Source organism: Rhipicephalus microplus, chromosome 1, assembly GCF_043290135.1.
Source record: "Rhipicephalus microplus isolate Deutch F79 chromosome 1, USDA_Rmic, whole genome shotgun sequence".
NCBI lineage: Eukaryota > Metazoa > Arthropoda > Arachnida > Ixodida > Ixodidae > Rhipicephalus > Rhipicephalus microplus.
In genome coordinates, this window is record NC_134700.1 from 76693467 (window position 1) to 76721287 (window position 27821).

Genomic DNA, 27821 nt, shown 5'->3' on the forward strand with positions numbered 1-27821 from the left:
GCATGATGTACGCCACTTTCTGGGACTTTCTGCTTATTACCGCCGCTTGGTGGCGAACTTTTCGAAAATCGCTGACCCTCTACAACAACTCGTTAAGGATGACGTCGCCTTCGTCTGGGGCCCCAAACAATCCGGCGCTTTCCGCGACCTTCAACAACGTCTTCAAACGCCACTGATCCAAGGTCACTTCGACACCGAAGCAGACACAGAAGTCCGCACTGACGTGAGCAACCTTGGCCTCGGAGCTATTATCCTGCAATATCAAGATGGCGTGGAATGCGTCATCGTCTACATTAGCCGCACGTTGTCATCTGTGGAGAAGAACTACTCGACGACTGAAAAAGAATGTCTGGCGGTTGTATGGGTTATAACGGAATTCATGCCCCACTTGTACGGACGCCCTTCTTAATCTTCAATGACCACCACTCTCTCTGTTGGCTAGTGAATCTGAAAGATCCTTCGGGCCGCCGCGCAAGATGGAGCCTTCGGTTACAGGAATTCGATATGACGATGGTTTACAAGTCTGGCCAGAAACACACCGACGCTGACTGTCTTTCCCACGCACCCGTCGAGGTCGCTGCAGAAGACAAGAATAAAGACTTCAGCTGCCTTGCTATTCTCGCATCATTAGACGTGGTTTTGCAGCAAAGCGATGACTTAGAATTACAACCACTGATTGAATACCTTGAGGGACGTCGCCCACAGCCCCCACGACAGTTTGCGCGTGACTTGTCATCTTTCTGTCTACGTCAAGACATCCTCTACAAGCGCAACTTTCATCGAACGAAAACTCTTTACCTCCTCGTCATTCCTGCTGCTCTCCGCGATAATATTGTGCGTGCTTGTCACGACAAGCCATTGTCAGGGCATCTTGGCTTCGCGCGTACTCTGGTGTGGATCAAGGACAAATACTACTGGCGGACACTTACGAAAACCGTACGGCAGTACGTCAAGATATGCAAAGCCTGTCAGCGCCACGAAAATCTAACGACAAAACCAGCCGGTCTCCTTCAGCCTTTGCGACAACCTCACGCACTTTTTAAAAAGGTCGAGATGGATTTACTCGGCCCGTTTCCGAAGTCTACGGCAGGTAACAGCTGGATTGTAATTACCACCGACTACTTGACCAGATACTGCAAAAAACAAGCCACCCAGTGAGCAACTGCTTCCGAGGTGGCTGACTTTTTCATCAAAACATCGTTCTCCACCACGGTGCTCCCGCTGTCGCCATCACAGATCGTGATACTGCTTTTATGGTACACTTGCTCCGAGAAATCTTGTTGCTGAGCGGCTCGAGGCACCGAACAGCCACAGCGTACCATCCGCAGACTAACGGGTTAACCGAACGTTTTTACAAAATGAGAACAGACATGCTTTCGATGTATGTTGCAAAGGATCAGAAGAATTGAGATGAAATCCTCTCGTATATAACGTTTGCGTACAATACGGCTCCGCAGGAAACCACCGGCTTTGCTCCTTTGCGTCTGGTTTGCGGCCACGACGTCACCACAATGCTTGACACCATGCTGCAACCAACTCTGCCGGACACGATTACCACGGACGCAGATGTATTTGTTCAGGGTGCCGAGACGCCCGACAGCTGGCGTGCTTTCGCATTTTATCGCGGCAAAATCAAGATGCTCGCCGGTACAACACCCACCACAGAGCACTAATATACAAATACAGTGGCCTTCTCTGGGTTTGGAATCCTATACCTCAACATGGACGCTCAGAAAAATTGTTATGTCGGTACTTCGGACCCTACCGAGTTCTTCATCGCCTCGGCGATAAGAAACTACGAAGTTGTCCCACCAGACACGTCACAACGTTCTCGTAGACCACACTCCTCGGATGTGGTTCACGTCTCCAGGACGAAGCCTTACTATTTGCGTTGACTGCAAGTCAAGAACTTTGTGATGTGGCAATAGCCTTCAAGACAATTGTACATTTCTTTCTTTCTTTATTTTTCATCGCATACATTTTCTTTTCGATGAACACAGACATTTTTGACTACCTTTCGTAGTTTTTAGGAGCCGCGGCATTCATGCGATGCTTCTTTTTTCTTCTTTGGGGAGAGAGAAATGCCGCGCTTTGTTGGTGGCAGAAGACGAGAGCGAAGAAATGAATGGCAGCTGTGCCTGAGTAAACAGTCCTCCACTTCGAGTTCCTGTCTATCGTTGTTTCCTCCCGCGATAACACACACAAACACACACACACACACACACACACACACACACACACACACACACACACACACACACACATATATATATATATATATATATATATATATATATATATATATATATATATAAATGATATCTAACAGACAGTAATGCCAAGGAATGTACAGGGGAAGTTATTAGAACCAATGGAATGTAAATAAGAAGAAAGAAAACTGGATGAAAAAATAACCAGCCGTGAGGAGGAAACGAACCTACGACCTTCGAATAGCACGTTCGATATATATATATATATATATATATATATATATATATATATATATATATATTCGTATAGAGAAGAAGACGCACGTACGAAGTGATTTTATTGTCGTTTCGGCCGTGGGTCCGGCCTTCTTCAGAAAGTTTCTAAAGAAGACCGGACCCACGGCCGAAACGTCAATGAAATCACTTCGTACATGTGTCTTCTTCCCTATACGAATAATCTTACCCGGACCCAGCATCACTTTTGTTTTCGGTATATATATAGTTATATATTTATATGTTGTACAATGGGCCCAACGTACTTGGGACGAGAAGTGACACAACTTAGTGGTTGCCCTAATTTTATTTCCAACGATTTCGACCGGTGGACCGGTCTTCATCAGGGTTTGCGAACATGCCGCATCGACATGACGGTGCAAGAAGGAAACGGGAGAGACGGGCAAATTAGGAAGTTTTACATGGTTGCATATGCTGTGTCGAACAGTTCTCTTCGTCTTAATTGCTGAAGCAAGCAAGAAAGAGTAGAAAGAAAGAGAGAACACTGCGAGAGGCCTCATTCAGAGTGCGGCACGAATCGTGTATATGGGTGAAATATAAATAAATGGAACCGCAGAATGCAAATAAACAGACTGAAACTCATAAAAGTAAAGATAAGTAAAAAATAATAGAAAGCAAAATCGGGAGTGGAAGGAGAAAGAAAGAAGGGAATAGGGCGTCTTACACCGCGCGTCGTTAAAGGTCGCGGAGGGACATCGTTGGTGAGCTTGGGTGGCAGGCAATTACTTGTAGGAAAACGGGGGATTCCGGCCAAGACGGCCCCTATCCGGCCCCTTCCGTGGTCACTTAGGAAAAAGTAAAGGAGAAACAGGCGTTTTGTTTTCACTGAAGCTATACTGACACGTTCTATATTTCGGTGGGGGGCGCAGATTTCGGGGCGATGATGTTGAAAACGCACAAGGCCGTTTGAGAAGTAAAGGCTAAATCTAGAGGCAGAAGACACATGTTGTCACTATGACTGCCTGCATGTATCCAGCCCCCTTGTACCACTCCCCGAAGCGCCTGTGATTGAAACCAGCTGGCGCTGGTTGGGCTCTCCCACTTACAGATAACAAGGCATGCCTTGTGTAATTTTCGTTTCCGATCGGACGTGAAAATACCAGACGGAACATTCCTCGTAGCGTTTGGATGTTAATTCACCCTACACAAATATTCCACACGACGATGGTGTAAGGCCACTTGTTGAATCGTATGACACCCACAACCCTATCATATATCCAAGATAAAAAGTACTTGAAATCTTAAGAAAACTTGTACTGGAATTGAACAGCTTTGAAATTAACAATCAGTACTACCTTCAAATCAATGGCACAACAATGGGCACAAGACTGGCCCCAAACTACGCTAACGTATTCATGCACCATATAGAGACCCATTTTCTTTCATCTTGCGATATCAATCCTTTGATCTATGAACGGTACCTAGACAACATATTCAAGATTTGGACACATTCGGAAAACGAACTGCTCAAATTCATACAGGCATTTAACCAAGTGCATCCCAGCATTTATTTTACACACTCCTACTCTAACACTGAAATAAGCTTCCTTGATGTACTTTTTCAAATGAACGATGTTGCGTTGGTAAATAGCGTATACAGAAAACCTACGGGCAGGCAACAATACCTGCACTTCAAAAGCTGCCACCTGCGACACAGCTAGACCAGCATTCCCTATTCCCAAGCACAGAGATTCCGACAAATCTGCTGGCGCACCAAGGACTTTCACAAAAACAGCACACATATGCGTAAAGTACTCTTTCACTCAAAATACCCGCCAGCGATCATGATGATGCCATCAAAAAAGCGGAAAATCAGGACCACCACACTCTTCTACACCACCGAAAAGATGCCGACCAGCACCGTAAAAAAATTGGTATTAACTTTCACGAGCAACTCACCCAACGTAAACAAGGTCCTAAGAGAACACTTTACATATTGAAACATAGCGTGCGACTATCCCAAATTTTCACTTCTCCTCCTTGTGGCGTGTACAAGCGGCCGAACACTATAAAAGATTATATGATAAATTCAAAGATAGGCGTGAAACCTCAAACAGGGTGTCGCCGTTGCGGGAAAAGCAGATGCAAAGTATGCAAACGCATGAAGACAACAAAAGTGGCGGAAAGCACCCTTTCGGATTTTAAGCACAGGATAAGAGGTGCACTGGACTGTGACACGGATAACGTCATATACCTTCTGGAATGTGAGGTATGTAACATGCAATACGTGGGCCAGACAGACACTTCGTTTTGAATTAGATTCAACAACTATCGGATGCATGTACGTTTTCTGCCAGGCACAGTACATTGAAAGACCGCAGCTTTCATGACACCATGGTTACACTATTGGAAAGCAATTTTTGAACAATCAGAGAACGAGAACAACAGGAATCTTAGTTTATCTACAAATTCAACACGACAAAAAACATAATGAATGAACACCCAGGCACTCTGTAAGCGTTACGATCACTAAAAGATGCAAATGCTCCTCTCTAATCAGGCCTCTGCCCTTGGCCTCCCATTACGACAATAATATTACTGCTTAACAAAGCTTTTATCGTATGCATCTAACAATAGACAAATGGTTTGAACTTCAAGCAAAGCCATAACTCACAGATAAGTGGTATGGGATGTCGTACAGTCCCCCCCCCCTTTTTTTTCTTTTTTTCCTCTTCGTTTCCTTCACTGACAGGAGCCAATGCATATGATGAATATGGATGGTGGCGCCACAGTTACCGGCTCTTTTATATCTTCTAACGCAACCGACATGCACTTGAAGCGCTTAAGGTCTCCCCACTGATATGTCGTAAACTTCAAAGGAGGGCAAGCTGCCAGCAGATTGCACCGGTAGGTGAAATGCAAAAACGGTGGTCACGATGTTCACTTTGGTGAAGGGTGGGTGCGTGGGAGGTATTGTGAACAAAGACGACATTGCTCGTTTACGTTCGTTTTACTCTAATGCGTTCTTGCTTCTTACTAATCTCGTCGTCTCTCTATTGCTTTTGTCTAACGTTTCTTCCTCTTGTTTCTGCTTTTTTTTGTTGTTGTTAATATTATTTTCCTTCTGTACCCTTCTCTCCTGTCTCGAGAAGCTATAGGAAGACACGAAAATGTGTTAATAATATTATGCCGTGAAAAAGACAGGGCTCCCATCGAAACGTCGGCTGAATAAATGGTTGTTATGAGAAAGTGCCTATACATATACATTTACATATATATATATATATATATATATATATATATATATATATATATATATATATATATATATGTGTGTGTGTGTGTGTGTGTGTGTGTGTGTGTGTGTGTGTGTGTGTGTGTGTGTGTGTGTGTGTATTGTTACGTCTCAAATAGGGGTGCGCGGGTTTATTGAACACAAGGTTGGATGTAAATGACACTTCTTCAAATTAAGAGCCAGACCAGTGTTTCTAATGCGTATCAGAAGAATGTCCACGCGTTCGTTATGCTCACAAAATGTGCGCCTAAAGATCGCGATGTCATATCGAGGTAGCACATACAGGTGTTCCATTTTAGGCTACGCAGAATCCTATCCATGCACCTTTTAAATGTGGCAGGGGCGTTACACAATCCACACGTCATTACGTTAAATTAATAAATTCCATTATGAAAACAATTTTTTCTTGTCCACTGGATGCATAGAAACCTGCCAGTAGCCTGAACGTAAATCGGTAGACGAAAATTAGAACGCCGAATGGAGACAGTCGAAGGCGTCATGGATTCGTGGAAGAAAATAGACATCTTTTTTTCGTGATGTAGTTCAAACGGCAATATTCGACACAAAATCTCCGGGTACCGTCTTTCTTTTTCACAAGAATCACAGGAGCTGGCCAAGGGCCCAACAATTCTTGAATTATGCCCTTCTGGAGGACTTCACGCACTTGATTGTATATTATCTTGCGCTCGGATGGCGATACTTGGTACGGTGTTTGTCGTAGGGGCTGTATTTACGCTGTGACGTGTACGACATGGAGGAGACGAAGGCGTATGATCAATCTGGGAAAAATCGAAAACTTGCAAATACTTTATTAGAACGTCCACAAGCATACTGCGCTTGTCGGCAGTCAGTGACTTATGAGCCATATGTAAAATGTTTAAACTGTGTGAGCAGGTGATCACTTGGTAATCACGTTGAACGTCGCTGACGACCGGCGAATGTTCATTAAACGATGCTAGCTTAAGTCCTCCTTTTAGCAGCACCAGTTCGTTTGAACAATTAATTGTCCAAAGTACCTAAGGGCGTTCCCTCACTGAGATTATGCAGAGGGCTGCCATCGTGTTCTTTTTTATACAACTTAAATGGGAAGGCTCCACCAGCACGTCAAACGTGGTATTGTTGTCATTAATATGCGAAGAAACTACTGCAACACATACAGCACAGAAGGTTGGAACAACGGTATCTTCGTAGACTCGGAGCACACCGTGTTCCCTGCCCGAATTCTCGATAAGTCTATGAGGAACCACGTGACTAATGATAAACTCGCCATTTCGGCAATCTACAGTGGCCCCAGTCATTCGCAGGAAATCTATGCCCAGAATGATGTCATGCATGCTTCATGGAAGAGCTGTGAATTCAGTCACAAACACTTGATCACCCAGCGACGCTGCCGACGTACAAACACCAATTAAACACAGCAAGTTGCCACCCACGCCAGAGAATATTACCACTTTGTCCCACAGAAGCATTACTTTTCGTCCCAAACAAGCTCTGAACACGGCACTCATGATCGACACGGTAGTTCCAGTGTCCACCAAAGCCGTTGTATGTACACCCTTAAAAAACGTGCACTGTTTTTAAACAAAAACACCAGTGGACGTATCTCTACTTCCAGCGAGTCCCCAGCGACCTCACCCGCAGTAGCCGCGCTGCCTAGTTTTTCTGATGTGGGGATAGGTAATGGCGACAGGGCGACGGTGACCGGTGCACTCGAGGTGCTGGAGGTAGTGTCACCCTTCAGTTGGAGGCCGGAGAAGTGTTGCGAAAGTGCTCCTGCCGGAAGCTGCTGTTGAGTCTTGGTTAGCTGGTTCAGAGTTCTTCAAGAGGTAGGACACCAGGCTGCTGAGTCCAGGGGGGTGGCAGTACGCAGCCTGGTATTCGCGAGCTATTCCAGTGCCTTGATCTGTGACCAGTCACGCCGCAGTTGCAGCGCACAGGAGCTGGGCGTAGTCGTCACAGCGCCTCGACGTGATCTGGCATGTTGGCACGGTAAGTGCGACGCACATCATCGTTCACTGGCCGGTGGTATGGTCGTTCGTTACGGCAGCACAGAAGATACAGCAGTCTCTAGTAGTAAGTCGGGCTTGAGCGATAGCTACGCCGAGATTCCGCAACTCCACAGCGTTGACGGATTGATTCTCGAAATCCTGAAGCTACGAGGTAGCCATGTCTTGCGGGAAACGGTGCCGAGAGGCGCCAGCCACTTCACGCGCCACATTTTTCTGTCTGCCTAGCTCTTCTCGAACAATCTGACGGATGGTTGTAGCAAGGTCAACAGGTGGTACTGCGTGTACGCTGGCCACCATATGAAACTGGCCAGGCGGGCAAACTTCAGCTATATTCTGCGCTGCTTCAGTGTCTTAAACTTCTGGCAGTGTTCAATGACATCTGACACGCAATTAAGACTTTCTTTGCTTATTTGGAAGCTTTACACATCCTCAGCAATATCTTTCAACAAATATCCCACTTTGTCTTTTCGTACATGCTGCAATCTACTTGGCTACAGAGCACGAAAATATCTTCTTTGTACATCATACAGGTATCACCGGGCAATTGAGCCCGCTGTGCAAGAGTCTGCTTAGCAAGCTTTTTTTGCGCAGCAGTGCTACTGAAGCACTTGGTTGTCTCAGCAACAAGGTGTTCCCACGTCATCAGCATGTCCTGATGGTTCTCTTACCAGACGAGTGCAACGTCCGAGAGGTAAAAAAACCACACGAGACAGCTGGGAGGCAGCATCTCATTTGTTGTATTGTCTTGCCCGTTTGTAGTGCTTGAGCCATGCGTCTACGTCGTCATTGGCCTTCGGGGAGAAGGTTCGTGGCTCTTTGCGATGCGGCCAAAAAGTGCTGGTGGCTGGTTCCCGAGCTTCTGCTTCGTCTGGTATGATGCGCGAAGGGGGTGGCAGGTCGGTGAGGCGACAACCCTGGTAAAGTCTGAAGGGTAGCCGTCTCGTCGTTGGTTGTTATACCCAGTACCCAGCTACTTCCGCTAGTCTGTTACGTTTGAAGTAGGGGTGCGGGGGTTTTCGAGTTGAAGGCTCGGATGGCGAGGCCGCACTGGACAAAGCTGCCGAGACGAGAGATCTTCTTCCAAAGTTCACACTTCTAATCCGTCTGCTTAGTAAGGCGCACACACGTCTTACTATTATATATATATATATATATATATATATATATATATATATATATATATATATATATATGTGTGTGTGTGTGTGTGTGTGTGTGTGTTTGTGTGTGTGTGTTACTACATTTATTTACTGCTTCAGACCGCAGATGGCATGAAAAATAAAAGCTCAGGTGAGCTTGTCTAACATTCCTGGCCTGTTACAGCCCTGCTTTACGCTTTCTAAGCATACACATTGTGCGCAGACGTATACGGAAAAAAATTTGGTAGGTTCCACGTACCTTTGAAATCGACTTATGCGAAGCATGTGGAGGAAAGTGACCATGTTGTAATTTGTCTATTGAGCGACACGTCATCGAAGGACGGTGAATACATGCATTAATGTTGCACGCACAGACATGCTGAACAGTTGCAGATGTTTGTATAACCAGTTAGCACTTGCGCAACGATGCCAATTGGAACATGACTATTAGTAACACCAGAAGCGATGAGCTGATATGAAGCACTGGGGCTTGCAAGGATGGTAGCCCTAGAAACTGATAAGTAAATCAAGTTAAGCGCATGGCACCTAACTAAAATTGGCGTTTACCCGACGGGAACGCTGAATCATATGAGTACATATGTAAGGTTGCTAAAATTGAATAGCCAGCACTGTAACCACAATAGACGCTTCACAAACATTAGGATCTATTTAAAAAGTAGTTCCAAGATCTAGCCTAGCTTTGTGATGGAATGTTTCATCGACACGTAAAATGCTTAGACTTGATTCCTGCTGGGACCCTGACATTTTTTGCATTCATTCCGTCAACGCTGCTGATGTTCGGTATTTTTTAACGCCCACGCTTTGAAATTTCCCACGTGTGGTTGTCGTTACTAGCCAGATACTACGTGCCAATCACCTGCGGCACATACCCCCATACCCGTGGCACATACCGGCCCTTGGGTATGTGCCACTGTCTGGCGGGAAGTGTTTTAACGACGTACGCAACAAGATTGGGACATCATTCATGTCTTGACCAGCTCGTCATATTCGCCAAGCCATCTTACCCACCCATGCTGATTTTTGTGACGCTGTGACAGTGCTGTGCGTCCCGCGCACCACTGTCACAGCGAAAGAAGGAAGAAATCTCTTTCAGAGCCATTTTTGGGCGAAGCTCTTTAAGGCGTTGGTCTATACTTCCTACGCTGTTGTCGTACGTAGCCACCGGTGGCACACACCTGCTCTAGAGTGGGTATGGGCTATAGTGGATGCAAGATGGGAGATGGCGATACTAGGAGTATTCACTAGATGGACGCACGGACGGACGCATGAACGGATGGACAGACAGACTAGCAGACGGACAGATGGATGGACGGACACGCGGAGCGGGTATGTACCACAGGAGATACGAGATGCGAGATGGCAGTAATTGGAGCGTTCGCTAGATGAACGCAAGGACGAACGGACACACAGACTAGAAGACGGATGAACAGATGGACGGACGCCCGAATGGACGGACTCACAAATGGACGCATGTACAGAAGGACGGATGCATGGATAGACGTACGGACGGTCGCGCGGATGAACGGAAGCAAGAACGAACGGACGGACGGAAGCTGGACGAGCTGATGGACGCTTCGCCCTACTCATAATCAATCACTTCATGAATATGCTGTGATTTTAATACTATTTTGGTAGCTGCTGCAAGCACACTTCCAGGTTACCCACTAGGATATTATTCACTGTGTAATAGGCGTTTATTCTGGCATTTTTCGTTATTTTTCGGAGAAGGGAGGTATCATTTCGACACTTGCAAAGAACTTTGCGCAACTTTTTTTGTGCTGTGGCTGACAATGATGAAGAATTATCGCAGAAGCTTTTTTAATCCCCATATTCTCCCACAGTGGGTAAGTGCCCCAGTTTATAGGTGAAGAAGATTAAGCTTTTGAAAAGGGTTCTAGCATGCGACGACCACTTGTTCAATTTGCATATGTGACACCTCATTATATCTTCGCTGCTGTAAAACACTTTATTTATCATATTAAGGCGATTCCTTTCCCGAAATCAAGCCTGTGTAAGGCCAGTTTTCTAAGGAGGTTTAAGCACCGACCTCTTTTTTTTTCTCACGGCAAACGTTGCTGAAAAATCGCAATTATGGGGTTTCTTATTAAAAATTGTTGAGGCCATGTAATTTTAAAAGCCAGATTCAATTTGGAATATTGTTACATAAAATGAGATGGGACATGACCATTTGGCAGTGTATTTACACCGATAAAACCGGAGCGCACCACACAGAGCGAGCAAACCAGTCCTCTTCGTCGTATTCTGATCACAAAATTGTTCACCCTTCTTGCGATAGCTACGTAGCATTACCCCCCGGCTGTAAAAAGCACCGACTCGGTGCACTTTATACGTGTTCTTCAGAAGGAGGGAGGTATGGTTTCAACTTACTGACGTGGACTACATGATGGGGGGTGTTTGCAGACACGTTGACCCAGAGACTGGAATGGCCTCATAGGTAACGTCCGTTACCCGTCGTATGATACGGCAAGGTTCCTTGTACGGAGATAGCAACTTCTCTGACAATCCAACACGATGAACTGGGTACCAAAGAAGAACTAGAGAACCAGGTGAGAAGTCAACGTCGGCATGCTTGCTGTCGTAGAGAGCCTTCTGGGTTGCTTGTGAAGCCAACAGCCTAGAGCGGGCAATCTGACGTGCGTTGTCGGCACGAGCGATAGCATCACGTACGTATTCGCTCGGCGGAGGTGTAGTAGTCGGTAAAAGGGTGTCCAGTGGTAAGGTCGGATTGCGGGCATAGAGCTAATAAAAAGGTGAATAACCTGCTGTATCATGACGAGATGAATTAAAGGCAAACGTCACGTGAGGTAGCGCTTGATCCCAGTCATGGTGGTCAGATGAGCCATACATTTACAGCATGTCCGTGAGGGTGCGATTTAGGCGTTTGGTAAGGCCATTTGTTTGATGACGGTAGGAAGTGGTCAGTTTGTGTTGCGTTGTGGAAGAGTGCAAAAGGTCGTCGAGTACGCGTGACCAAAATGCGCGTCCACGATCGGTGAGCAATTGCCGAGGGGCACCATGATGTAGAATTACATCGTGGAGCAAACAGTCGGCAACGTCAGTAGCAGTGCTGGTGGGCAGCACTCTGGTGATGGCAAACCTGGTCACATGGTCTATAGCAAAATCGACCCACTTGTTCTCAGAGTTTGATTCAGGGAACGGTCCGAGGAGGTCTACACCAACACAGAATAAAGGTTCGGTAGGGATGGAGATCGGGTGAAGGAGTCCAACAGAGGGTGGGGCAGGTCGTTTTCGACGTTGGAATTTATCGCAGGAGGCCACGTAGCGTCGAACCGACCGCACAAGACCACGCCAAAGGAAGCGGTACCGGACGTGGTCATACGTGCGAGATACACCCAAGTGGCCGGCAGCTGGTTCGTCGTGAAGCTGATGCAGGACCGCTGAACGGAGATGGTTAGGCACGACTAGAAGTAGCTCAGGGCCATCTGGCTGGGCACTACGACGGTACAGCGTGCCATTTAGGAGATGAACATGCGGAGTGATACGTCGTTAGGGTCAGATTTCAGACGGGTAATGAGTGACGGCAAGGAAGGATCGCGACGCTGTTCGTCACCAATCTGATAAAACCTAGACATGGACATTACGCTGGGGCAAAGCTCGCCGACCGATTCATCTGCTTGGTCAAAAGGGTAGCGGGACAAGCAATCGGCGTCCAGATGGAGGCGTCCAGACTTGTAGGCAACTGAGTAGGAGTACTCCTGAAGACGCAACGCCCAACAAACACGTCGTCCAGAAGGGTCCTTCAGTGAAGAAAGCCACCAGAGGGCGTGATGATCTGTGACGACAAGGAACGGGCGGCCATACAAGTAAGGGCGAAATATCGAAACTACCCAGACAAGGGCAAAGCATTCTCGTTCTGTTATAGAGTAGTTCGCTCCAACTTTGAAAGAAACGACTTGCGTATGCAATTACACGATCAGTGCCCCGCTGAGGTTGGGCCAAAACTGCGCTGATGCCGTGACCGCTAGCATCTGTCCGCACTTCTGTAGGAGCATTTGGGTCGAAATGTGCAAGTATTGGTGGTGTCGTTAGAGCGGTGATTAGTCGAGAGAAAGCATTAGCTTGAAGAGGACTCCAGCAAAACGGGACGTCATGTTTGAGAAGGTTTGTGAGTGGGCGTGTGAGTGCCGCAAAGTCTTTTACGAACCGGCGAAAGTAAGAGCATATACCCACGAAACTGCAAACAGCATGGATAGAGCACGGAACGGGAAAGTTCGTTACTGTGCGTACTTTAGCTGGGTCTGGTCGTACACCGGAAGCGTCAACAAGGTGGCCCTACACAGTAATTTGACGAAGGCCGAAGCGGCACTTTGAGGAATTCAACTGAATGCCGGAATGTCGGAATGTTGATAGAATGGTCGAAAAACGTTCAAGGTGTGTAGCAAAGGTGGGTGAGAAGATAATCACGTCTTCTAAATAACACAAGCACGTCGCCCATTTAAATCATTGAAGCAGCATGTCCATCGTTCTCTCGAAGGTAGCTGGGGCGTTGCAGAGACCAAACGGCATGACCTTGATTTGGTAAAGGCTGTCGGAGGTAACGAATGCAGTTTTCTCACGATCCATTACGTCTACAGCAATTTGGCAGTAGCCAGATTGGAGGTAGAGAGATGAAAAAAGTGGTGCCATGAAGACAGTCAAGTGCGTCGTCAATACGTGGAACAGGATACACGCCTTTCTTGGTTATTTTTGAGGTGCCACTACTCAATACAGAAACGCCAGGAGCCGTCTTTCTTCTTTACCAAGACCACTGGGGAGGCCCAAGGGCTTGACGATAGTTAGATGATGTCTTTCGATAGCTTGATGTCCACTTTCTTCTGAATCACTACTCGTTCTGATGCGGAAACGCGGTGAGGCCGACGGTGGATTGGCTCAGAGTCACCAGTGTTGATTCGGTGCTTGACAATATTAGTCTGGCTGAAGGGACTATCACAGATATAAAAAAATGTCACCGTAGGAGGCCGAAACGTGGCAGAGAGCGTCGGCCTGATCAGGCGAAAGGTCTGGTGCAATGATATTTCGAAAGATGGCCTCAGCAGAACCAGGTAACCGTGGGACTTCGGCTTGGTTCGGAATAGTTACAGCGACAACGTTTATGTAATCATCTCTTATGGCAGCGAGTTGAGCAATCGCATCTGGTAGGGCAACACTTGAGGAATGAGGCCGAAATTTAGGAGTGGAAGAAACAGACAGTTGTGCACTATGGTGGCGATGGTATGAGGCACTGTAACACTGCGCGTCAGTCGTGCGTCTATTATGTAACGATGTAGTATCCGTCGGGAACTGGAGGGGTCGATGACAGACAGGCGTATGTCACAGCTCGAGGCGGCAAGCGAACAAAAGTGGTTTGACCCAAGCAGCTGACGGGCTTTTCACAGGCATCAGAAAGCAGGGAAAGGTCGAGGCTGAGCGTACCAGAAGAACAGTCAATTAAAGCCGAGTGTGCCGAGAGGAAATCAAGGCCTAGTATGAGGTCATAAGGGCAACGATCTAGAACGGCAAAAGGACTACGGTGTGATGACCCGCAATGTTGACATGAGCAGTGCACATTCCTACGACATCTACAGCGCCGCAATCGGCAACACGTGTGGCTTGAGTCGTAGAGGTCGTCATGATCTTCTGCAAACGACGGCGTAGATGTGCGCTCATAATAGATAGGTAGGCACCTGTGTCAACAAGGGCAGTAACAGGAACATTGTCGACTTTTACTTCAATAAGACTGTGGTGTGCGGGCAGCGCCAGTAGAGGGTTTCCGGGCGTCATTGGTATTGCAGCTTCACCTCCATAAGCTGCAATATCTAGTTTTCCTGCTGCGATCGTCCAGAGAAGCTCAGCGAGTAAAAGTGCCGAGGCGGTGGAGAGTGGGATTGGCGGCGTAGCGGCGTCGGGGAGCGGGAGTAGCGGCGACCGGAAGAAGGGGCGTCAGTGGGGAGAGGCTCGTGAGGAGGCGGCGAGTGAAAGTTGGACGGTGTAGCGGCTGGACGTCCAGAAGTGGTAGGGCGCATATAAGTAGGGTACCTCTGACGTGGTGGGTTGGACCAGCGGCGACGGCGATAACGAGAAATATGTTTAGGTTGATGGCAGGAAAAGCAGATTGGCTGGTGGTCAGGGGTTCGCCATTGCGTAGGGTTCCGGAAGGGCAATGATGGAGGAGATCGGTGAGCGTTACTTGAGGACTATGGGCGTACTTCAGGGTGAGTCACAGGACACGCTGACGCAAGACCGAGATTAGCGAACTCCTGCCTACCCACAGCTTGAAATAAGGCTACCGATGGGTGGGATGGGTCAGTGGCTTGAGTTGTACATACAGGCTGTTAAATTGAAGCTGGACAGGCAGCTTCAAGCTCCCGACGAACAATTCAGGGGACGTGGCCATAGGTGGGTGGTTGGTAAGCTGCTTCACACGATGAAGTTGCGGCCATGTTGGCCAGTCGTGTGAATCTCTGCGTGATTCGGCGGCTCTTGGCGTGTTCAAACCGCCGGCACTCTGATGATTTCGTCGATGGTGGTGACGTTAGTGTATACAAGCAGATTGAAGGCATCGTCGGCGATGCCTTTAAGCACAATCGATACCTTCTCAGGCTCGGGCATGTGTTCGTCAACACCGGGCGGCAAAGGGCGATGACGTCGTGAATATACGAGACGTAGGATTCAGTAGACACTGTGCCCGAGTAGCCAACTGATTTCGCGCAGTTATCTGTCGTGCAGTGGTGTTCCCAAAAAGTCACAGATCTTCTCCTTGAAAGTGTCTCAGCTGGTAATGTCGGCTTCGTGCGTCTCGAACCACACCCGCGGAGGGCCATCAAAGTGAAAAAGCACGTTGGCAAGCATGAGTGTTGGGTCCCACGTATAGCTGGCACTGATCCGTCCATACACGTTGAGCCACTTGTCAACGTCAAGGCGATCCTGTCCGAAAATACGCCAGGATCACGAGCAGGAGGTAGGACAACGTAGGTAGGAGTCATAGAATAAGCGGGTGGTGAAGACCATGTACCTTGAACCTGTGACATCGTAGGACCCATGATGATGCGGCCGCTGCGGCCACTGCGGACCTTCTTGATGGGTACAGGGAAGGACCAGCACGTCCACCACAAATATGTTACGTAAAATGAGACGAGACGTGGATATTTGACAGTGTATTTACACCGATAAACTCGGAGCGCTGCACACAGAGTGAGCAAACCAGTCCTCTTCGTTGTCTTCTGATGACAGAATGGTTCACCCTTCATGCGATAGCTACGTAGCAATAGCTATACAATGCAGACAGAACGACACTCACTGCCACACTTGTCAGCTCCTTTTTCTTGAGCCTGTTTACCGACAGCAATATTTATCTCGAACTGGTGATGATGTGTTCTACCGTGTGCATAAAGTATGTATATCACCAGCAGCGAAAACGTTTTCCATCAAGCTACACACCTCAACATTACCTGTAAAGACATGGCTTCATGTAAAAGGTATATACGCGCCTTGTCTCTACAATGCACACTGCGCAACGAGCCTGAAGCAATCTAGCATTATTTTGTTGATTGCCTTGATGCATGCTATTTCCTGGACAGTTTAAAGAGAACCATCAAAAAAGAACTTCCTATTACAACTCAAGGTGTAAGGTTTCTCTCATTCGGAAATACCATTAAGACCAAAGCACCATACAATTTATTTATGGGTTTGAGTCTCTATTCATTATAAAGAAGCCGCGTGATTGACAGACATGCTGAGCCACTTCGCTCGACAAAGTTTGTTTTTCGAGGAGAAGCAGCCAATGTGCATAGTTTTGTAGAGATGTTCGATCGTGTTCCGGAGTGACTTGGACTTCTGGACATGTATGTTTGTTTACCAAACTTTTGAAGGTTCGTTATCATAGTCATTTGTTATTCCTTTAGGACCCTTGATGGCACACCACATAGGAGAGGGGGGGTAATTAGCGAACTATGCAGAGTCAGATTTACAAAAAACAGGCATGTTAGCTCTGTACACTACGTATTTTCTCCATATTCTTCTTAGTCAGACAGACCCTATCCCTCTCCTGGGCTTCTTGCTCCATCCCTAATAACATAGAGGCTCCTGTTAATCTAGAGAAACTCGTCAAGCGGACCTCTAGGCGCACTACGCTGTACCCACCATGACACGAAACATCCCTGACAGATAAACTCAACGCCGCATCTATGGTGGAAGTGGCAAGTACTCCTGCAGCCTCTGTATAGGGAAATACAGACCATGTTCCTATAAATAAGCGACGGCACAATTACAGGACAGCTGCATTTATTTGGAAGAATATAGAGAGGATATGGACCAGGCACCTTTCACGGTTGTCTCCTAGAAAAAAAAGGTACTGGCATTCCTGTCGTTTTCCGACCTTACGTGGAAGGAGGAAGCTCATGGAAAGTCAACCATGACATTGTGGCATCAGCGGTTGTAATGTCGACTCAAGAGAAAGTCTTCAACCACCGCCTGAACAAGATAAAAGCTTGGTGGTTGCAGTATCAACCCTGCCCGCTGCAAACCGTTTGCTCGCGGTGACATAACTGGCTGGCGTAGCTGTTGAAGCCCCAGTTGCGTACTCATACACGGCGAACTAAGAGAAAATACAAGATGTCTCTCTGAGCTACTCTAATGAAGAACTACAAGACTCTCTACGGGATCAAGGTGTAGTTTCAGCGAGCAGGTTCACCACATTCAATCCCAAATAGGGAGTAATAGGGAAAGAGGCACGTCGTCGATTTGTCATTTTGGAAGTTGGCAAGGGTTCACCCTTACCTAAAAGAGTTACGCTTGGTGTCTGTAGTCACCCGGCCACCAAATACGTTGGGGGAGCTACACAGTGTTACAAGTGTCAAAAGCATGGTCAAATATTGAGACTCTGCACAGGACCGAGATGCTGCAAAGTGTGTGCTGGACCTCACTCAAACAAGGAGTGCACCTCAAGAGCACAACCTAAATGTGCAAACTGCGGTGATACACACCGTGCTTCATATGGAAGATGCATCAAAAGAAGGCCGCTACACTCGCACACACGTTGAAGCATTCACAAGAGAAACCATCAAGGTGCAACGAACCACCACCTAACCCAGATGTGGTACTCATGATTATGAAGGCCACTTCCTTGAAACAGTCAACACAAAGCCAAAAGATATCTGGCAACACGTATTCAGGTGTTACTAAAAAGTGGGAAATTCATGGGCTTGTCATCTTCATCAATATTATCCCAACGTGTTTCACAAGATCTACCACCCAGCGCTATTGTCAACAGTCTCAATATCCGCAACACGACGAAAAGATATGCGAGAGACAGCAATAAGGAAACACAGACCAAGATGTCACACGCACAGTGCTTCCTATGTTGTTTGCAGCACTCAAAGCCCTTTTCCATGCAAATCCCTCGTCAAAAAGTCTCTCGGAGGTAGAAGCAATGCTCGTAATGGGGCCCTTGGTGTCGACGTCCTACGCTTCACAGGGGTGTGTTTCTTCATAACAGCAATCATGGCTTTCCCAACGACATTGTCACCTGAACTTTCGTTCTTATTCTTTCACTTGGGCCCTTCACAGAGATGCCAACTCTGCCGGTGAAGCTTGGAGATTCGCCGCGTCACGTTGAAGCACTTAAGGATACAGGGGCTGCCTTCGTGTTTCTCGCATTGAGTTTGTTGCCGAAAAGATGTTCGTTGAGCCCTGCGCAGTTTGATCAACCCAATCTTGTCCCGGCTAATGGAGCCACTTTATCTAGCCTCGGCAAGGTCTGCCTGAATGGGTGTGCTCTTGGGAAGGCAGCTTGACAGTGGCTCTTTGTTGCCCCAAAGATATGCGTTCCAGCGATCTTAGACTTTGATTGGCGTGCAGAGTTTGACATTAGTTGGCTGTTTAGCAACACTGGTTGTACCATTGAGCTGACATCTACCGCTTCGACACCAACCCGAGCAACTGTTCAAGCTTCCGATAAAGCTTGCCCTTGGCGGTCATATTTCCGTAGTTGTCAGCACGCTCCGTGCCCGCTGACAACTACCACATGATGAAACGTCCAAATACTCAAAATTGTTTCGCAAGCCGGTATTCATACAACAAGGAAAACAATGGCCATGAGTGCAAAAAGAAACAGTGGTGGAACTGCTGTGCCATTTGCGCTACTGTGTGCCCAACTTGCTTACTTGCGCCAGCCTGCGCCAAACCACCCTTGCAGCACCAGTCTCCCATATCGGCGCCGTACTGTGCCGCAGAACCAGGATTTAGCCACAAAGTGCGAAACCATTAGGCCCAGTGCCCAGAAACGTGGGTGAAGTATTCGTTTTGGTTTCTGCAAAAGCATTATAGTTTCGGTGTTGTAAAGGCTGTAACAGCTCTACAAGCAGCCGTGAATTTCGATCCTAAAGGCATCGTTACGATCGCCATGCGTGCGCAATCAAGCCTGGCATCTGCGCGAATATTTCGTGACCACGTTTACGGGCTACGCTCTCAACGCGAAGAGACAGCGAGAAGAGCGTCTCTTCCTGGCACGACTGTGTTTTCTTACACCGGCGTTTTGCAGAGTTACCAGAAATTTGTTTTTATCGCAGTAGTTGCTACGCGATTCCAGTGAAACTGTTTTTAACATGATGGCTGCGTCCGGAAGAGAAATTAACGAGGGCAGTAACGGTGCCCAAATAAGCGGGTGCTGTCCGGTTCCCGGAACAGCCTACCAAGGACAGGTGCGCATGGCTGCTCATTGAGCGTATGCGCGTATTCTCGTATAATTGGCCGCTGCACTTCGCGCTTATTGGCTCGGTGGTTGAGTCTGCCGAATTCAGGCAAGAAAAATATTGGTGGGCATACAAAACTAAAAAGGTCACAGTTGTACCACAAGGATGAATCAATGAATGCGACAGTTGCTAATTGTAATGTTATATGAAGCGAGGCAGGCAGCTTGCTCTTTCGGATTTGATTTCACACAGCTGTACAAAAGGCTTATGTACGAGAATACGGCCATATTAAAGAGAGAAACGCTTTTCATGGACTTGCTTCGCGATGAGAGTGCAGCACGTGTATGCGAGTTGCCCGCTGATAGCTGCCGAGCTAACGTGCGCAACAGCAATCACGCCCACGCTCTCAGAAGCAAAGTTCATAGTTTTCGCTTGAGCGACACCTCCCTCCCTCATTATTTTTCATGCTCTTTCAAACCGGGCGGAGTGGTTCTTCTATGCTTCGACTAGACCCTCCCGGGTGGGGGTATTTATTGTTATCGCACGTGCCCTTTAAGCGGCGGAGATGAGCCGTATTGTTGCATCTCTAGCTGAACCGGGTTCGTCAACCCCCCTAACATGCTTTTACTCGCGGATTTAACATATTCACAAAGTGTGGGAGTATACTATCAATTTTAAATTGATATGACACATGACAACAACAGCAAAAATCGATCAGGAGTGTCTATGTAATTTCTATCGCAATATAAGGCTATTGCACAGTACAGCTGAGCGTTTGAAAAGTGCAACATTGAAACAATGTTGCTTGAAAAGTGCTTTGAACGGGCCTAAATTTGGTCTGAATGTTCCTACTGTTCTAAACTTTCTATAAAAAACCCTTCTAGCAGCTACAAGCCTGCTCAAAAACATATTTCCGGCTGCTCTAAGCCTGATACAAAAACACTTTGGCTGTTTTCAAGACTGCGCCCAAACCCATGCGCCCTGTTGCACCCCTGCAGAAGTGAATAACCTGAAATTAGAAAATCGACGCAGCTTTAGAATTCTGAAATTACGGCAACCACCGTTATCATACCTTTGTCGTCAGCTGCGTGGGTTTTTTTAATAGCCATGAAACGTCTTTCGTTGGCCCGGACACTCTTGTAAATAGCGCCATTTGTTCCCGGTCCAGAGGTAGATTTACAATGCCGCGGGATCTCCATCGTTGTGCCAGCAAAAGCTTTGCAGTGCTTGTCTTCAACGTGTCCGACAGTAACATGTGCATGCTGCCAGGCACTGTTCTGGGTGTTTTATGAACCTTAAAGCACCAATCTGTTGTAGCAGTAGTACAGCCCGTAGCATCTTCGCCACCTAATGCTTCGCTCTTAGACTGGAATGAATTCAGCTTTGGTCTAAGCTGAAGTACATCACATAAAGGTGAGATTTAAACACTCATACGAAAATTTCGTGACCGCGTGGCAATGTCACACAGTGAGCGCGACCACACTCTTTTGGTGCCACATAGAATCGGCACCTGCTGTGAGGTTCCTGTTCGGCATTACCCGCGTCGAGCCTCTGCCTCCAAACGCGCAGAAATCGCTAAGCAAGTGAATTACATGCTTCATCATCATACCATATCGTGTTCGTAGAGTGACTGGTCAGCCCCGTAGTCCTTGTTGAAAAAAATCAAATCAAATGAAGTCAATTTTTTTATTTCCACCTTGTAAGTCTTACAGATGGAGAAAAACAGAAAAAAAAGCTGCCGAGAGGTGGTTTGACTGCTCCGTAGCCCTAAGTAATCTATGGCATGCGGGCAAGAGTCCAGTTCACAAAGAAAAACAAAAAAACATGATTAGTGCATAATGAAACCTGAATATACAATTCCGCACAAAAATCATACAAGAGTACAACAGCGCGATCAAGAAAGATGGCACAATTTGTTCTTGAGTTGGTTTTGCCGAACAGTGTCACTAAGCCTGCCATATATCCACATCATCATCTTGAGGATGCCATAGACCGACTGGATGGTGCCGGTTTTTTCATTACGCTGGATCTTTTTTCTGGCGGTTGGCAGGTGAAGCTAGACGCAAATAACACTGAGAGAACCGTCTTTATAACTCTGGACTGCTTATACCAGTCTAACCACCTGCCATTTGGCCTCTCCGACACTTCTGCTACATTTCAGCGTATAATAGACGAGTATCTCAAGTAGTCGATGGCTTTGATTTGTTTGAAGGTGTTCGGAAAATGCTACCACGTTTACCGAACACCTCGCGCGTTTAGAAATGGTTTGCGTGCTCTCCAAGACACTCGTCTTTTCATTAGGCCTCCTAAGGGCTTCTTCGGCTTCTCGAAAATTAGAATTTTGGGGCACGTAGTCAGTGCCAAGGGCATCAGCCTTGATCCTACGAAGCTCCAAGCCATTGCATGCATTTGGCTTCCCACAATGTCTAAGCGTCTTAAAGGTTGCTTAAGCTTCGCTTCATATTTCATAAGCTTTGTCCCTTGATGTTTGCTGGAATGAAGTTTGCTGAAAATGGGGTCCTGACACAGAATTTGCCTTCTAAGACCTCAAGACAGCCATTCAAGCACCACCGACGCTGGCGCACTATTACGAGAATGCCCGAACTATTCTACAGACTAATGTCAGTGGTCTTGGCCTCGAAGCTCTTCTCTTGCAAGTCAACAAGAACGGGAAGGGGAGACCAGCCGCATGTGCTAGCCGCTGGTTCAGTGAACCAGAGAGCCGATACCACGCCTCTGAAAATGAGTGCTTGGTGGTAGTTTCGGCACTCATGTATTTTCGCCCACATGTTTATGGTAAAATTTTCACGGTCGTTACCGACAAAATCGCCCTTCACTGGAATCAAACAAAAAAAAGACTTCTATATTTTGTTTGCTAGGATAGCCAGCAAAATGCAGGATTACACCTTTTCTATTGTCCATCGCAGCAGATCTCGTGAACAAGACGTTATCTGTCTCGCCTACTCACAGCTTTGAATGATATCTCCTCAGCCACTACATTGATTGATTTACAAACCACACAGCTACAATACGCAAAAAAGTCGATGTAACCTGACAACTATCCGGGAAAGTACGCACTTCCAAATGATATAGTACAAATCTTTCGGCATTGTATGTCGCCCAAGATGCAATTCTTTATCACCGAAATTATCGAAATGGACCATGCGCATCTGTTGTGTCATTATTCGTGCGATATTAGGTACTATTCATGTGCCGCTGCGCCCCGACTGTCCGTCACATATGGCTGAACAAGACGCTGGCACACATAAAAGAGAGGTTTTGGTGGCAGCGCATGCACAGGGACATTTCCCGCTACGTTTTGTCATGCACAGTCTGTCAAGGACGGAAGGCCACCACAAATCCGGCGCAACCGGTTCCTGTGCAACCCATCCCTCCTCCGGAAACACCTTTTAAGATTCTGGGACTTGATCATCTGGGACCGTTTCCACGTACGTCGGGCGGCAGCAAGTTCCTCATCGTTGCCGTGGACCACGGTTCACGGACTATCTAATGAATTGAACCGAAGTCGGTGACGTCCACGACTTTTCGGTGCAGCACGTCCTCACGTTCATCAACAAAAACGCCGTTTTTCGACACGGTGCGCCACGCTTTCTCATTCCTGACCGTCGTACAGCATTCACGTCGCGAAGATTCAGGAACGTTTTGAATCATCATGGAATTCGACATGCCACGGTCATTCCTCAGCACCAATGAACAAAATCTCTGGGGGAACGTAAAAATCATACCACAAAGTACTTACTGTCGCCGCATGTGAACCCTAGTCACAAAAACTGTGACGAATGCGTCACCGCAGCCGTCTTCGCCCTCAATACGTCACAGCAGAAAATCACATGGGACTCATGTTTCAAGCTTGTCTACGGAAAGACGCTAAGGCTTCCGCAAGAAAGCTTCTTTGGTTTGAACACGATGGTGCACAACTGTCCGGATCAAACTAGTACTTCGGAGCTATACACCAGAAAGGTCGCTTTAGAGCACGCCTGGCCAGAGCTCTTCACTAGGCGAAATTCAGCTCGTCTTCCTACGAGAATACCATCGCATTCAAACCTGGATACCTAGTGATGGTTTGAAGCACCAGACATGTCAAACAGTGTTTCTAGGAGTTTCTTACCCGGTTTTTTTGGTCCATTTCAGGTGGTGAGAGCCCTCCGCCCTGTTAGATTCCGCCTGGAACTTATTTCCAAACTGGGCACCAAAAGGAGAAACCGGGTTTTTTTCCTCCCATGCAAGCAAGCTGAAACTATGTGCCGCGTAATTTCCGTATTCACGTCCTTTCGTATTCTGGCTCAGACTCCAGGGAAGAGGGGGCGGTATGCAGTGGATCATATCGATGAAGTTACTGGCGCGGGATGGGTAGTTCCGTGAAGGAGAAAGACGAAGAAGATGAAGCAATGCCTAAGCGATGGTGCCACGATTGTGCTTAAAACATAAAGTTTCCTTTTCTTGTGCTTTCTCTTTGTTACACTATATTACAGCATGATTTTTCTCCAGTTGAAAGAATGTTCTCATTAAAACGTCGCAAATTCACACCCCTACTTTCTGCGTTTTATCGCAGAATAAACTATGTGTTGTTTCCTTTTTTGTTTCTGCGTGCTTTTCCGCCACAAATCTAGCAGTCATATTTTGTCCTGTAGCCCATCTGGCTAGTTTTCCAAATTGTCCATAAACCCCAAAGCAAGTGTAAGTTAGACTGGCACCCTCACACGCTTGCCACAAATCTAGCAGTCATATTTTACTCTGTAGCCCATCTGTCTACTTTTCGAACTTGTGCCTGAAACCCGAAGCAAGTGTAAGTTAAATTGGCACCCTAACACACACTCGAGTGTATACTTCCACATTCGAGAAGAGATCTCTACGTTATCTCAATTTATAACTACGCCTTCTAATACAACCCGACCTTCCTTCAAACAGCGAGTCTCTTCGCCTTGAATTATGAGAAAATGTATTCTTGCTTATTCCATGTGTACCCATGCTGTATGTAGTTACTCAGAGACGGGTTTCTTCTATGCCATCCAGTTTTTTTTCTTCTGCATGACGTTTCGTTGAACGCTTCTTCTCACCATGTTGCTTACACTGCCAGACTTGCTAATGATATTCTTGTAAACTTTGAGTCAACGCTATTCTTGTACAAGTACCAGAACGCCTTTTCGTGCAATCTGCTCTCCTTCATGTTGCTGTGCGTCTCTTCGAAACTAATTGTCAAACTACTGAAGTCACTACTGAATTTAGCATTAGTTTGTCTCCACGCTCCACAGAGTAGTCTCTATTTTTTCGGCAAAATCTAGAACGTCGCGTACCTTCTTATTTTAAAGCATTTGTCCTATTATTGTTACAATGGGTGGATAATAAATCCGCTTGCTTATGCAGTAGGTGCGCTTGACAGCAATAGAAAAACGCACTTGAAGCGGTACTTACAGTTGACCCTGTTGTCGTGACTGTTGTCGTGGCCACTTCGCTCCCGTGGGCGTAAAAACTCCTTTTCTGAAAAGAAATACGAAAGATACGCGAGAATGGGGGCTTTTCCCGAAGGTCGCGGCACACTCACAACAATTAACAAAATATTACCAATGCACATAAGTATTTCTGACTGCACACTGACGTTACTGCTTACGTTTTGCCATACATCTCCTTCAGCAAAATTTTTTTCAGCCGTTGAAATGCAAGAAAAGTTAGAAGCGGTAGCCTTTTTTGGATGTGCAGGCAAGCTTAACGCTCCGCAGCGTGCCCTGAAACGGTTAGGTTGACGCAAGCACCGTGTAGCTTTGGGTTCTGTTGCCGAGATGCTACCAATGCTTGACGACATACTGGCCAAGGATAGTGATGTAACATTCTGGCAGCAGCACCCAGCGCTTCGTAGTTTGCATGAGTGCGACTAGTCGAGGCAACGCTGTGGAGACTTGGAGTTAAGCTTGCTGACGACAATACAATTGTGTCTGCATTGTAACAAGGGCAGGCAAGGAAGCAACGTAAAGCTAGAACCCGCTACGTCTTTGGGTAGGTTTCCTACAAAATTTATTGCGAAGTCAAGCCCGTGAACATTGCAAGTGGAGTGGCTATTGTGTACACTATATGTAAGGTGAGCTGAGATAAGTTGTCTTTGGGGGCCGTACACATAAGCATTCTGAAAGGAAAGCCTGGTGGTGCACGAAGTTCGCCCATCGGCCAGGGAGCTTAGCTGTATTGAGCTGAATACACCATGATGTAGTAGAACAAACCTAGGTTATTCTTAAAGCAACTTCACTGCATATTCATGAGGAGTGGACCGCGGTATGAATCAAAGTAGGAAGGGGCCTGTTTCCGAGAGGCTTGCTCCTTTGTTTGACACAATCCTAATAAATTTGATGGATAGGACAAGGAAAGCATGGTGGCCAATTATTTTTTTACTTGTTCTACACTAATATTGACTTACGTACAACTGAGGTAAAGAGCACGAAAAAGCGGCTTTTTGGTGAACCCAATTATCTTTGTCATAAATTGTCTGTCAGTTCTCAATATTATCGTGCCTGACAATGAAAACGAGCCCTTACATTTACCATTCTTTTCTTCGTTTTGGTAGGGGGAATCTGAACCCCAGCCTTTAAAATACACATTATTAGGAATTAATGATATGCGAAGCATGCGGAGGGAAGGTGACTATGTTGTAACTTTTTATTGCTATAGCAAATATATATGAACACTCTCGGCTGGATTTTGCCACCGACGCTGGCGCTGGTGACCATCGTCATTCATTGTATATGTACATGCATTTCTATATAAGAATAACGCAAGAAAGACAAAAAATTATCCAAAAAAAACTCCCGCGCGCGGAGTCGAACGTCCGACCACTTGCCTGTGAGTTCGTTGCATAGCCACTGAGCCACGCATGGCGGCCGAGAAGACAGCAAGCCTATCAGATACATTACGTCCTATTCAGGGCAGAAATCAGCGCTGGATTGTTTCGAAAGTAGGTGATCAGTCTTTAGACTACTCTACTTGTCGCGTGTGCGATACGGATCACGCTTGCCGGACGGGCTCGCTCGTGTTGTATATCGCACACACGAAATGCACCGTGAAGGTCAGCTTGGGCGTCTGCAGTTCGCCTGTGCTTGCCACCGCCTGAAATTGGCTGCCATTGCCGTCGGCTTCACGTACGCTCACTCATCGAGTGCTTGCCTGTCTCCGCCGCCGCGATGAGCTCCAGGCTGACAATATTGGGCTGAGACCTCGTCGCTGTGTTGGGAGTCATCGAAAACACGTTGCTGGTTCTCGTAACGAGCTTGGTTGTAGTATGTCGCGCCCTGTGTGCACCAGCACAGGCTGGCGGGGCTTTCGATAGCGTCGGAAGTGAGTGAAAATTGGACGCCATTACAGTTGGCTTTTCCATCAGTCGGTCGCAAAGAGCTCGGCGCCGTCTGCTGGCCGCTGCGGCGGAATCATGTTTGCGCGCTACACTAGCTCGAGTTTTTGGAAAAGGGCCGCATTACCGTCGATTGCTTCGGCGCTAGCTCCAAACCAGCTTGGCGCAATTCGTGGTGGTGGCCAAGCGTACGCTCGCTCTCCTGTTCAAAGTTGGCTGGCGGCAGACACTCCGGGTGCAGCGCCGTGTTTGGTCTCGCGTTCGCGTGCTCGACGTCACTCGCTTAGGACTCGCCGACTTGTTGGCGGCACGGTGGTTCGCGAAGATGCGGCTGCGGCCGCCGCTTCTAAGCTGTTGCGCTACGGGGATCGAAATGAGCCTTTGACGATGTGTGGCATCACGGCAAAATTAATAGCATATCATATGTCACGTATGTTTTTATTTCACCTTGCACGTATTTCTTATATGCAATCGTATTCATTCTTTGTCAGTTGTGACACACTATTTTACATACTTAATGTACAGCCGTCGGCACACACCGTGCTGAAGGCTGTGTGCGCTGGCGTCTGCGATGCCTGTCATTCATTTCTTTCGTCACAGCAGTTTCAGAAGGACTGTGCGAGATGTGAAGGTAAAGTTATTTGTGTGACATATTTTACAAGGATGTTTTCATATTAACTTGCACGTACTTGTCATATGCGTGCATCTTCATCTTCTGTCACGTGTGCCTAACTATTTTTACTATATTATTGTAAGTACAGCAATGGAAACACAACAGGCAGAAGGCTGCGTGCGGTGGCGTCTGCAATGCCTGTTATCTATTGCTTCTATCGGAGGAGCTCTACAAGGA

General features: G+C 47.0%; 1 protein-coding gene across 2 annotated transcripts in view; it reads right to left on the reverse strand.

The window, feature by feature from the left end:
• LOC119178679 (venom metalloproteinase antarease-like TtrivMP_A) overlaps positions 1-27821 on the reverse strand; it is a 369468-nt gene that overhangs the window by 240926 nt on the left and 100721 nt on the right. For both annotated transcript variants that reach the window (XM_075881864.1, XM_037429911.2), the window contains one exon: positions 25051-25116. In XM_075881864.1, the coding sequence (XP_075737979.1) occupies positions 25051-25116 (66 nt within the window). The remainder of the gene's footprint in view (positions 1-25050; positions 25117-27821) is intronic.